The sequence below is a fragment of the Pagrus major genome, chromosome 20 (genome assembly GCF_040436345.1).
Source record: "Pagrus major chromosome 20, Pma_NU_1.0".
Classification (NCBI taxonomy): domain Eukaryota; kingdom Metazoa; phylum Chordata; class Actinopteri; order Spariformes; family Sparidae; genus Pagrus; species Pagrus major.
This window is the reverse complement of record NC_133234.1, coordinates 26,368,011-26,381,694: the sequence shown is the minus strand read 5'-3', so window position 1 is coordinate 26,381,694 and position 13,684 is coordinate 26,368,011. Positions and strand designations below refer to the sequence as shown.

General features: G+C 44.2%; 1 protein-coding gene across 1 annotated transcript in view; it reads right to left on the bottom strand.

Moving 5' to 3' along the window:
- Nucleotides 1–13,684, bottom strand: part of grid1b (glutamate receptor, ionotropic, delta 1b) — a 455,566-nt gene that overhangs the window by 63,206 nt on the left and 378,676 nt on the right. Inside the window, exon 5 of the mRNA XM_073489190.1 lies at nucleotides 6,825–6,878. Within this exon, the coding sequence (XP_073345291.1) occupies nucleotides 6,825–6,878 (54 nt within the window). The remainder of the gene's footprint in view (nucleotides 1–6,824; nucleotides 6,879–13,684) is intronic.

Sequence of the window (13,684 nt, the reverse complement as noted above, 5' to 3'; positions counted from 1 at the left end):
CTGGACGATTCACAGAGGCCATTAAAAAAAGCTTCCTCTATTCATGCACATGTTTAATTGCTTTGACGCTGAGAAACCCAATTATTCCCCCGCGAGGTGTAATTATAGATAGCCTCAATCGGACGTAAAAACATGAAAAATAATACTCAGTTTATGACGCTTTATAACAAAAACATAATTACAGCCCACGACTTGAACAAGAGTCCCGACAAGTGACTCGGTTTTGTTTTGTTCAGCCTAATTGAAAAGTCGACTTTGTGGCGTTTTTCTGTATTTAGGTTCCTGTTATCCAATTAAAACTGAACCAGGGCTTGTAAACAAGAAGTCAGAAGGATTTGCAGCTCATTTATGGGAGTTTTGAAAACATGTCATTCTGACAGGTTAAAGGATTTAAAAGTCAAAACAAGTTTGAGTCCAGGTCCTGTAATTGCAGCCGAGACATTAAGGATCCGTCTGACGTGTTTGCTGAAGAAGTATTTACTGTCTCCTGAGTTCATTTACTCAAGAATACACTCAGATATCTGTGAGCGTCAGTCCGCTAACATCTGACTTCCTGTTAAGTTGTCCAACTAAGGTTTGACTAAAAAACTCTGTGAGCTTTAAAAATGGACTGAACACTCCCGCTGAGGTCTGAGGGGTCTGCTTCAATTTGATTTCTCAACTTTTAACAACACAAGGACGAAAGCTCATCAAAGAAGTCACATAAAGTTTCATTTGAACACCAGTAACTTCATCACAACTGTGCGAACTTTATCTGCTGATGATGGTGATCGTACAGAAAACCTCCTAAACGGGGTTTTGATGCATTTCCTGCACGAAGACACAAACTGGAAGTGGACTTTTAAACCATCAGCTGCTCACCGTCTGACTTTATAAGGCTGAAACCAAAAGTCATATTTGAGTAAAAGTAAAGATGTCATGTTAATTTTACCAATATTACTTTTATTAAATTGATATTTTGATTGAATCATCAGTAAGTAATTGAAATCTAGTCGTGACAGATAACTTGTTAATGGTTTCTCCTGCACCTTGTTGACTGATCTGAAGATAATCGTGGCTTTCCGACGAGCTCTTTGAGGTTTTGTAAAGAGACACATCAGTTTAGATGAAACACTGAAGACAGTTTTGAGTTATTTTACAGTCTTCTATAAAACACCACATCATCAGCCTGTGGGTTTGAGCCACTGCTGTGCTGCGAGGACTCGCTGGGAGGACAGTAATACCACAATCAATATTCAAACTATTTTCTGGCCCTTCTCAACCACAAAATGGAGGCAGAAGTGGAGCTGAAACGATGTGATATTACGGGGGGGAGGGCGTAATGACCTGCACTCAGGCACAGGCAGACTTTACAGCCATCAGGAGGTGAGCTGAGGATCATGGGAATCACTGACAGAATCAGATAAGAGGTTTGGAGGGCCGTTATTTTCTGAGAAACACAGCAGAGAGTGTAATGTAACTTCCAGGGGCATGTAATGGTGTTTAGGGACAGATGGGATCCCGACTGAGGACGCTTAGAAAGGACATTGGGGGACGATTTACTGCAGCTTATTCAGAAGCAATGAGGCGGCCGCTTAACACTTCAGATAATAGAAAACACGGCGTGTCGAGGTGTTTATCATAAACATGCTATTAGACGTAGTTATACAGCTGCTGCCAGACGCTAAAAGTCCACACAGAGAAGTCCTTTCTGATCTTGTTCAGCCAGATAATCCTCACAGCCACCACTTCATCATTTTTGAAGCTTAAATGAAATTGTCGGCGCTCAAGTCAGGTTATAAACGACGTGACTTCAGCGTCACCACCACCACCGACCTTCCTTCTACACTAAACCGTACACACTTTACTATAAACTGATCAATGTACGAGTTGTAAAGTCAGAGTCGGAACAGTGTGTAACTAAAGTGGCCTGTAAAGACGGACTAGTGAGTAGATGAGTCTCCGTGTTCGCTGTGAGGACGTTTAATGTCCCCGACAACCTCTGTAGTCTCATTCAGACACTTGTTAGCAACCGCTAACCGTTTTTAACACATGAAGAGCTTTATAATTCAAACATGGGTAAGTAACGTTATGCCACTTTTACACCAAAGTTAGTCTGTGATATTTATCTGAAGCGTGGACGTCATGTTTCACGTGACCACTCAGGAGTCAATTAAAAGAGTTACTGTATATCACAGTGTATTTTGGCTCTTCTGTGGCTCGATGTGGCAGCGAGGGTGACGCTAAACCAACTTTTTAACCCCAAAAGTTTAATAAACAAACTAGGTGCTCTCATCGACTTCGGGTGTTTATTCCTCCAGAGCTCACCGGCTCCAGCAGCCGTCTGCTGGTTAACGCTAACAGAGTGGCTCGTTAATCCAAAACACCGGCGTCTGTCCCTCCCCTCCCGTCTGTTACTCCATATTATATCACATCCATGCTGATAATTGCATGAAAAAAATCTTCACAAGGCATCATCACCACCGAGAGGTGAAGCTCAGCAGACAGCCTGCGAGAGTCCCTCCTGTCAAACTGGCCGTTTAACATTTAATGACAAGTTTGAATTGCAGCACTGTTGTTTCTAAATATATAATAGTAGTGTGAGATGATGCAGAGTGAACGTAGCTCTGCAACTTCTAAAAATATAATTTTCAGGATAATCAGATGCAGCATTCTTCAGTCTGATGCCCTTTATCATAATTAATTAAGATGAACCCACAGTTTGGAGTTAATTTACCGTCTGAGTGATTATTTTTCAAACTGATTTTTACCTTCGAGTCGTCGGCTGGATGAGCTCTTATTACCTGCAGTCTAACAGGTCGTTAGCCTTTGGTTTGGTTCTGTGTGGTGATGAGGGGAGATAAGAGGACGGAAAAAGAAAAAGCGGGACAGAGAAACGAGGCTCTGATGGATTTAGCCGTCGTTGCAGACGGACGGTTTAACGGACACACCTGGAGCAGCTGTAATGTAACCTGGAGCTGCTTTTGTTCACAAAGTGTCTGATCTGCATTTCAAAGAGCGGTGCTGGTGCTGTTAACAGAGTCCAGTTTCATCTGCTTTCCAATGGCTGCTGTAGGTCATCAACATTAACCCCTTTTAAAAAAACACAACCATGAAACACGTCGATGTCACGGCTAACAAAGACGTCCTGAAGAGAAATGTTTGAGTGTGATGAGTTCGTAAAAGAGCTCTTTTCTTCTTGGAGGGGTCATTTCAGGGTGGACAGGTCTTTGAATGCACCGCAGAAACATTAACATCGTTAATGACGGTTTTTAATACAGCGGGTCTTTGTTGTCCTTTTTCAGTTCATCATCATCATCATCATCTGCAGCTTTTACTGAAATATCTCCCAACGACTATGGGATTTTTTTATCTCATAATTCTGACATTTATATCATAATTTTGACTTTTTATCTAATTCTGACTTTATATTCAAGTACTTATGACTTTTTATATCATAATTCTGATTTCTAATCCCATAATTGGACTTTTAATGTTGTTTTGTTTTAAATCAAGGCCAAGGTGAACATCCTCACCGGTGACATTAACATCTGAACCTTGTTGAGAAATAAAGCCTCCTTCCTCTCCTTCATACGAGTTTCTTCTAATTAAACTCCATTACAACACACACAGCTCCAGGCTGCACTGAAAACGTCTTTTTATTCAGTAAATGTAAAAAGAGTGTGAGCGGCTTGATAACAGACAGTTTGTGTGGATTTAAAACCGACAGTCGGATCAGAACCTGACAGCTGCTGTCTGACCAGCAGGCTTCACCGCCGCCCACCGAGCGTCCTCTCTCCTCACCTCCTGCCTTCTCCCCTCTGGTTAATTACTGTCCTCCTCTCTGCTCACCTCTCTCCCTCCTCACTGCAACACTATTACTCTCTCTGCTTCTTCTCCGTTCTCTCCTCTCCTCTCTGAGTTCGGTTCTGTCCGTCTCCCCGGGCCTCTTTAATTGGCGTCGGTGGAGTCGTGTGATCGCTGCTGTTTGTGTCGGCGGCAGACGGGATGAAAAGGACAGTCTCTTCCTGTTGACGACCTGCCCGACTTTGTACCGTCCTGCCACCAAACACTGAACACAGAGTACTGCAGCTGTCTGAGCAGGACTACAGAGACAACTCAAAGGTCCATAAAAACAACCCAAAAACTGTTTTTGGGTTGCAGAACCAAGCAGAAATGTTCCCAGACGAGGAGTTTTAAAGTGTTATTCACGTTTCATTACCCAAACAGTGGATGGAGGGAGCAGGGAGGACTGACAGGAGAGACGGAGGAGGAATAAAAGAAATGGAGATCAGCTCGTCTGCGGTCTCTACGTGTTGACAAGACAACCCGACATCTCACCGCACCACCGCCCAGGACTGGAAACTACCTCTGTTAGCTGTCTGAGCTCGGCGACACGCCGCACACAGCGAGGGCGGACAGGCGGCGAGAGGAAGGTGAGGTTTGAGGGGAATAAAGATGGTAGAGAGTGTTTAGAGACGCTGTCTGATTCAGCTGGACGTCACATGATGCTCGTCTGCGAGGAGGAAGGCTGCGAACATGTTTACTTCTGCTGTAACGGGGATCGACCCGCTCTTGGAGCCTCTAGTGGCCACCTGAGGAGCTGCAGCTGTTGGTTCTCCTGTGTCATTTGTAATTAACTGCAACAAACCTGAAGTTACTCTTTCATTTTATAGTGCCGTGTTGTACTTCTGTGGTTATTGAGGTGAAGTCAAGGAGGGAATATCACGCCGTTATTCCACCTCGCCGCCTGTGTGAAAGTTACAGACGCTGCTGGCGGAGGTAGTAACAGAGCTGCGACACAACGTCAGTGTGTGACGGCGTTCAAAACAGATCCTTCACTGGATAGACAGATGTCCCACACTTCAACCCACAAGACCAAACAACAGTGATGTGGTAGCAGGTCATGTCTTCATCACACTTCTGCCCGAAAAACAGCGTCTGTCCCCGGCAGAGCGAGCCACAATGTCTCCATCGCCTTCCACTATTGTGTTGCTGTAGTTACTGTCTCTGGCAACTGTTATAGAAAATAAAATCGACAAACTTAACAAGTAAAGTCGTCGTGACGGTCAGCCGTCCCGACCGAGGCTTCAGTGAACTTCCCCCTGAAAACAGGAGTGAGATCCAGACAGGTCCTCTGTTTACTGATGGTGATGACGTGCTGACGTCATTTAGAGCAAAAGACTTCGTAAGGATCTCAACATGCTTTTTTTCCTCTTTAGTTTTTATTTATTGAAATTATTAAGCTACAATCTTGAGTCCAAAATCATAGTTTTTGGTGTCTCGTGATCAAAATACTGCTCGTTGGTTTCTGTTGGCTTCAGGAGGGACATTAAAGTTAGACAACAGAAAAACATTAATAATTTAATAATGAACTCTTTTGGCACCAACTAAAAGCCGGACGGTGTTTGTCACAGTTTTTAGTTTTCAAAGGAAACTTTTTATGTCGTGTTTGCTGACAAAATGATGATGGAGCTGGAGGAAGAGAAGGTGGAGGAGCAGGAGAGAGAAGAGGTGATGTAGCTGGATATTTCTGAATGACTGAAACACTTTCCTGATGAAAGAGACGCCTTCAGCGGGAACAAGCTGTTACACCGCGCTCGCATTTCACAGTCGCAGTGGAAGCAGCACAAACACACATTTATCAGAAGAAACGTATTTGATCATAAACGCCGTTTAACGTGCCAAACAGTCGAGCGGGCTCTGGTGAACGAGCCGCTCCGGGGATTCTCCAAACCGTTTCACTCCTTTGGTTAATTAAAAAAACGCAGAGTGTAATTAGTTAAATTACGACTTTGAAACAAAGCAGAGAAATTGTAAGTGGATTAGGAGGTCGGTACCAAGCTGGGAGGTAAAGAAGACAAAAAGAAAATCTGGCACTGAAAAGGAGCTCTGAGGTTTTTGTATTCAGCCTTCAGCAGATGACAGTTCCCCTCGTCTCCCTCTGAATTACGCTGTTAACAGTGTTGTCAGCTCGGTTAATTGGCTGGAAAGATGCCTGGATATTGATACTGGGAGCCGAGCGAGGAATTAAAAAAGAAAAGATGATTTTAAACAAAAAAACAAAACAATCTCACAATTACTTTGCATGAGTCGAGCTGCCGGCGCTCCGGAGATGTCAGCGTGTTTTTTGGGGATTTAACTCGATCCCAGCTGCGGTCGAGGGTGCCGTCATTTTCTCTTTTCACCCCCACTCATTTCAATTTGACTTCCAGCACGGAGAGTCGCCCACGCTGACTGATCCCCGACCGAGGGGGAAAAAAGGCACTCAGCTTGTGTTTTTTATCTCAGATAGGGGCTTTTTTAAAAAAACACAGAAAGGTGCTCTTGAACTCGTCTCGCTTTTTATTCAAAGTCACTGTGCAGCTTTTGTCCTCTGCTTCAAAAAGCAGCTGTAATTAATGCAGCGGTTAGTGAAGAACGTGGCCGAGTGCGGTAAGAAAAATGTTTCTAGAGAAGAGAGTTTTATTTCTGTGTCCTGTGATCTAAATGCTGCTTCAAAGAAATGTCAAACCAATAAGTCTGTTTGGTTTGTTTGATTTGAAGATCTGAACTCTGAAATAAAAGTCTGAAGGTGCCTGAGAACGTCTCGGTCCTCTCGGTGGATAAAACTGTTGAAAACTTTGGCTAAAGTACTGAATAAATGTTCCGAACAACCAGTTTCTGTCATTCTAAATGTCATGAGCACAAAAGCAAACTTGACTGAACCGACTAAACATCTGACTCATGATGTCGATGAAGCTTCTACGAGTCCTCGTGTGGTGGAGAAAGACAATCAGCCATCCTGTGTGTCTGACCCAGTTCAGTGTGACGTGTTCTGAATGTGTGTGTGTGTCTCGTCTTACCTCGTTGACGAACACCCAGTGACTGTCCTTGGAGGCCAGGTTTGTCTCCACCGCCTGCAGACACACAGACACAGACAGGGTTAGTAACTTACTCCAAACCATCAATCTGATCTGCAGAACACGATGGAGGATTTCATCGTGTCGTCGACTTCAGGTTCAGCTTCCCGCGTGGCCTCGGCCGCGGAGGAGCAGCTGTTATCCCCCGAACACACAGCTGCTGCGTCGGCCTCTGTTGTCGTCTTTGGTTTGAAAAGTTCACCTCCCAAAATTCAGCTAAGCCTCTGCTGTTTCCATGATGGGCCGTCCTGCCACAAAATGTCAGGCAACAAAAAGCTTTTCAGCGGTGAGCAGTGCGAGCGGTTTGCACTTATCAGCGCGCCCGGAGCTCGCCTGGTCCTCTGCCACGTGTGATAATCCTAATAACATGCAGCTGATAGCACAGAGCGGCGCTGAGAACTGTTCGAGTTCTGTGGGTCACCCTGCACCGACCTGAAAAGTTTTCATGTGTTATTCTCCCACAGGGTGAAGACACCGCCTCAAAATAACTTCTAAGTATAATGATGGTATAGTCAGATAACTGGGCTCTGTATATTTTTGAAATTGGTGCTAAATGACAAGAGGAAACAGAGAAAGAGATGTGTTATCCCCTTCTGATTACAAGGTAGAAAACCTACAACAACCAGAATGCATTGCGCTGCAGTGGACTGATGTGCAGGAAATGGCTCAGAACAAGTTGCAGTAAATTCATTTTTAGTGTCATCGCTAAAGAGCCAAACATTGTTTTGATTACAGTTGTGATGTGTGTGTGTGTGTGTGAGAGTGTGTGTGTGTGTGTGTGTGTGTGTGTGTGTGTGTGTGTGTGTGTGTCCTCACAGTGCTGTTAACATATGGTGTGTATATTTGACCATGTGGGTGTTTTTTGTTTTTTTTTTGCATTCTGGCTCCATAAACTGACATAAACCAACTCCTCATTATCCGACGATATAAACTCTGAAAAAAACCAAACAAAAACAAATGATAAGAAGATAACAGACAGGAGGGAACAGCTGGTACACACACACACACACACACACACACAATGCATAGTGTGTGCACACATACATCAGTGTAGCGTCACGTGTTTGCTCCTCGGGCTCAGCCGGCCAGATGTTTCCTAACAGGTCCTCATTGGGCTTCCAGATCACCAAACACTGACACTCATCTACTCAACACAACTTAGTTACAACTCGCAGTAAAAAACCTCGAGGGAGCGAAGTTTAACTGAACTTCTACTGAGCTGAAAACGAGAACGCACATCAGGCGGTTTAGTTTGAATGGATGATGAGAAACTGTACGTGTGTGTGTGAATTACTTAGTTATATACTGATTAATCCCCCAATTTAATTTAATTAGATTTGAATTTATATGTTTATTTGTTTGTTTGTTTAAGTATCCATCCATCCATTATCTTCTGCTTATCCGCGGTCGGGTTGTGGCGGCAGCAAAGGCTTAGAAGGGTCCAGAAACAAGGCTTTCCAGCTCGTCCTGGGGATCCCGAGGCGTTCCCAGTCCAGGATATATAAAGTCCCTCCAGAGAGTTCTGGGTCTGACCCGGGGTCTCCTCCCCGTTGGTAAGTATGGTGCTTGGAAATATTATGAGGTATGTTCAGCAATGATGACGTCTGTTCATTATTTGAAAATGCAGAGGAAAAAAGTGAACTAATGTAACATTTCAACATTTCGTAACATTAAGTTATATGTGATGTAAATGAACTAACGTTGTAACTAACACACTTATTTGAACTAAACCACCATCTTTTCCTCGACCTAACCAACGGTCACCTGACTACTGTAGCGTGACGTCGACGGTCACCTTGCTTCTCTGTCGAAAAGCTTTAAATCTACGTGACACACACACGTCTTGAAAGCGGTGTGCTTTTTATACACCATCCCATAATATCACCCTGTCAGATGATGTTGTCAGTGATCAGGTTAACCTATTGTAAAGGACACAACCCCGCTCTCATAATACACTTCACATCTCCTACAAGGAGATATTACACCTGTCATCATAACCTTTACTGGGCCCAGACGGACTGTAGATATTACCACACACACACACACACACACACACACACACACACACACACACACACACACACACACACACACACACACACCTGAACATGAGTCCTCAGACAGCAGGCACACCTCTCACAGTTCGTCCTCCATAACTTCACATTACATGACCGTTATTAATAACTGATGTTATTTTAATTCACGTTCTGCGTTCGTTCTCGCTGACTCCACGTTCCTTTGTGTAAAGCGCAGCCTGTCGTGCAGCTGCGTGTCGTTCTGAGTCACTTACTGCCACAGAAAACGGTTATAATGAACAAATACACGTCAACACTCGAGTAGAAAACATGATTATCGTGGGCTGTAATAACGAGGAGGATGTTTGCAGCAGGAGGCAGAAACAGGACGCACAATAGAAAACATATGGACCTCGTCGTTCTCTGCAGAAGCACCGTGTAGAAAACGTAAACTTCCAAAATATTTCTCCATCTGCAATATTCATTTTCTGTTTCTCCCCAAAATGCTTTGTGCAGAGATTTCATTATATTTTCTTCCTCATAAAACATTTGAGGAGCCTAAAATGGTTCGCAAATCTTTTTTCTCATCGCCTCTCATCACATCCGACTGCTAAACCATCAGCAGGAGTCTGAACGATACGGACAAAAACGTGGACCCGCTCTTGAAAACATTGAAATATTTTCAATATGATCCGGTTTCACCCAAATCAGTGAATAAAATCCTGCTGTCTCAGCATCCATGGCAACGTTGAAGAAAGCGTTTTTTGGTCAGACGTAAGTGACAAAAGACTTAAACATCAGATATGACTTCATCTGAGCCTCGAGGTCGGTGCGACAGGAGGGCTAATTTTTTTGGGGGGATCATCAACATATTTTCATTTTCAGAACCATCTGCTCATCAGACTCTGACATGTCGGCATGTTTGTGATGAAAGTTCAGATACTGACCGAGAGGAAATGTCAGGAACTTTGACTGACCCTCAGGATTTGTAGCAAATCAGGCCATTCATTGATTTTGATGACATCAGTTGTAAAGACACCTCTTCATGGATTACTGTTGTTGGCACCACAGAAAAGGTCAGCGGGTCGAGGATATCCACACATGAAGCGGAACGTTTCCTGAAAGGTGATGGACGGTTCAGCTGTGGCACGCGAGCTGCAGTCTGGTTGCTCGCTCCGTCTCTTTGAGTCATCTGACGAGGTCACGACACGACCGCGAAACTTCGCGCTGCGGTCGGGCCGCGAGGCGACGGGAGGGAGGATGACGATGATGAAGGCTGACTCGTATGACTGACAGCTCCGCAAATGTGCGAGAGGCTCGGCGAGAGTGAGAGCAAAGAGCCAGACGACACACAGAGAATCATGCAGACGTCAGGCCCGAGGAGCCGGGATGTGACTGCAGACACAGCGTCCTCTCCCCTTCAGACGGTTAGCCTTTTTTACTTTTTTCCTCGGATACGTGACGGGTGCACGGGTCAGGCCTCTGATCACTTCAGCTGTCGGAGGAATCGAGACAGAATAGAGACACTTGTCGCTGCAGGAGACATCTTCAGCGTTTTATCAGCTAAAAATACTGTCTGATGAAGCTGTACGCCGTCTTAAAGGGGATGGTTTAACACCTGTTCGTGCCTGCAGGAGTTTGTGACATCACAACCCCTTATTTAAGGCCAATCATGTTCCAGCTATGACCAAACCTGAGTCGCAATAAGCACTCTTAGACACTGAGAGTCAGTTAAATGCACAATATGTAATATCTGGAAGTCTCAACCGTTGGTAATTATCTAGCTAGAATGAGGTAGCTGGTGATTTCTGCTGCAGAGCCTCCAGCTCTGGAGGAGAGAGTCGGGTGAAGATCCAGACCGTCTGGAGGAATAAACACCAGGAGTCTCATCAGATTCTGTTCTGATCCGGAGCCGTTTACCGACGGGAGGAGAGCTCAGAGATTACTTTTTAACTTTTGGGATTAAAAAGTGGATTTATCTTCACTCCTGTTTATCAGCTTCACCGTTACTTTGAGTAAACTTGCTGATTTCTTTGAATTTGAAATCTGTGACAAACAGTATCAACACAGTCAGTCCTGCACCGAGAAGCCTCGCAGCCTTCTGCAGCATCTCTTTTCAAATTTGTCCTCTTTCGACAAACTTGAACTGACTTTGAAGGTCACACAAAGAGACAGTGAGGTATTATAATGTTGTGTAAGACCTTCAGGGTCCACTCACCCTTCTCCTGCCAGAGCAAAGAACTTAATAAATCACCTCAATCATTTAAATAACCCACAAAAACACGTTCACTCCTGTATTTATTTGCACGGTTTGACACCTGAGACCCCTCACATTAGTCAAGTACATCTCTTTGAGATTACACACTTTACTGTGAGTGCAAGTGGCCCCGCGAGGTGAGTTAATTAAAAAAGCTGCTTAGTAGCTAAAGATCATTAGGATTAAAAAAAAAAACTTCTTGGAGTCTCCGACACGCCGTCCCTGACAGATGATACGTCAACACTGATTAAACCCTCGTCTCCTCGTGGTAAAACTTAAAAAACAAATGTTGCAGTAACATTGAAACATTAGGTGTTTTGCAGGCAGCATCACTGACAGAAGACACTGCAGACTTAAAGAAAACATTTTGTTTAAATATCTGTATTTTTCTGTCCTCAGCAGCCGTTTCATCTGTTCGTTATTTCCCCCCCGGCAGCACATCAACCTTACATGGCGCTGATGAGGTATTGATTGTCCACGGCAAGACACATGAAAGCTGTGAGACAGAATCAGGGTTACTCTGCTTATATATTGAGTGATGAACTGCTTCAGCGTAAAGACATTGTTATTTATAGCGCCTCTTTTTCCAATCTCGAATCGTTTCCAGTCTTAAACGTACAAGAACAAGCGGCTGGTTTTACTCCATGAAGTGTAAAAACGTAAAGCTAAATATCGGCGGGGAAATATGAGCTAAATGTTGTGAGAATTGCTCCGTGTGGTACCAAAGAGCGGCACGTGAGGTGAAATTGCTGCACATGTCTTGTATAAAGATGAAGAACTGTTGTGTGTTTTTCAGAGCGTTCCCGTCTCGTCACTCAGGGGACGTGGGTGGTCCGGTTCAGGGGGATTAGGGAGTTAGCTCACTTATTTGATGCTCTGCTGCCTTCGCCCCCCTCTCTCCCCTCTCTTTCTCTCTGTGGGTTTAATAGTCCTGACAACAAGCATTAACAGCAGCAGCGAGCATGGACGTTACACCAGGGACAGGCTGCTTTTAACACTGTGTTAATGGACCAGACCGGGATCAAACCCGCAAGGATGATGCTCGCTGGGGGCTCCAGAAGAGGGCCCAACAAAATGCTTGTTGTCGCTGGGATATGAGCTTCTGATATGAGTGTCTTTTTTTGCACTGCAGAGCTGAAAACCAAAACATGAATTTGCGTCTGGGATGAGAAAACAACACAACAAGATACGTGTCTCTCCAGAATCACAAGAACAGACAGCTGATCGATTGGAGAACAAACGATCAAACATTTACTTACTCGCTGATCTTCGGTCCAGCTCTCACCTATGAATAATGAATACAGGTGACCAGAATAACTTTCCTCCGCAGGGCTTTTACTCAGATTTGTTCAACAGATGCTCGTTTCAGCCGAGGACTTGCTTGTTTGCATCCCATCCCGTGCCATGTCCACAAAAGTCAGCAATTTTCTACAAAAATCTTTAATCTCTTAAATCGTGACCAAGGTAAGACGTCTTAAACACTTCAGACGTGCTGCAGGCTCATGGCACACACTGCTTTCTGTCGTCTGCCTCGGTCCAACGTGGAGATAAATCCCAGTATACAGCAGCAGAGTAGTTTCTGACTCAACCTACAGAAATCTCAAAGAAGAGCTTCAAAAGGAGGCAGGAACAGGTTGAGGAGCGAGTCATCCTGAAAGAAGTCGATTGAGTTGCTTCAGTATCTGATGGAGATGCCTCCTGGTTACGTCCCTGTGGACATATGAAAGGAGCCCCCCGGGCAGACCCAGAACCAGCTGGAGGGAATATTTTTTTACTGCTTTCACTGCAACCTGGACGCAGATCAGCAGCAGGAAAGATTGGATGGATGGAGACAGAATCTTTTACTACAAGATCGAGTGAGGAACAGAGAACATGTTTAGTTTTGTCAGCCGGGAATCAACTTTATAACATCTTCAGATTCGTTCGAGGCTGAGATGAAAGAAGTGAAGACACAGACCAGAGCATCATTTTGAAGCCTACTGTAGATGCTAAGCTAAACGTGTTAGCCTGAGTGTCGACCGCACAGTCTTTTCAAATCAGTTTGTGATCTCGGGGCTTTTAATCCGATCCATATGCATTAAAAAGTCATGCAGAGTGGAGTGTCTGAGCTTTACAGGAGCAGCACACGTCTTGTTTGGCCATTCAGGGCCTCCGTAGTGACCCGATTTCACCATCACGTTCTGCAGCGTTGATTCATCAGGGAAACCTTTGTCGTTTCTTCTTCTGGGCCGACAGACGACAGTTGAATCTGAGCTACTTTTGTTGTTCATGTTCATGGATTATATATTTGTCTTTTGCTTCAGTGTTCTGATTTAATAACCTTTCTGTTTACTCTCTGAACCTTCTCGGACACATCGACATGGTCAGTTTTTAAATATGGGCTGAAAAACACGGAGGTTAATATTGTAATAAATTGCTGTAACTTGCTTAGGAAAGGTCAGATGGAAATCTAAAGAAATCCAAGTTTATCTTTTTTTTAAATGATTTTAAATGAGCGACACTGAAACTTCATGTTCTCCTGAATCAAATGA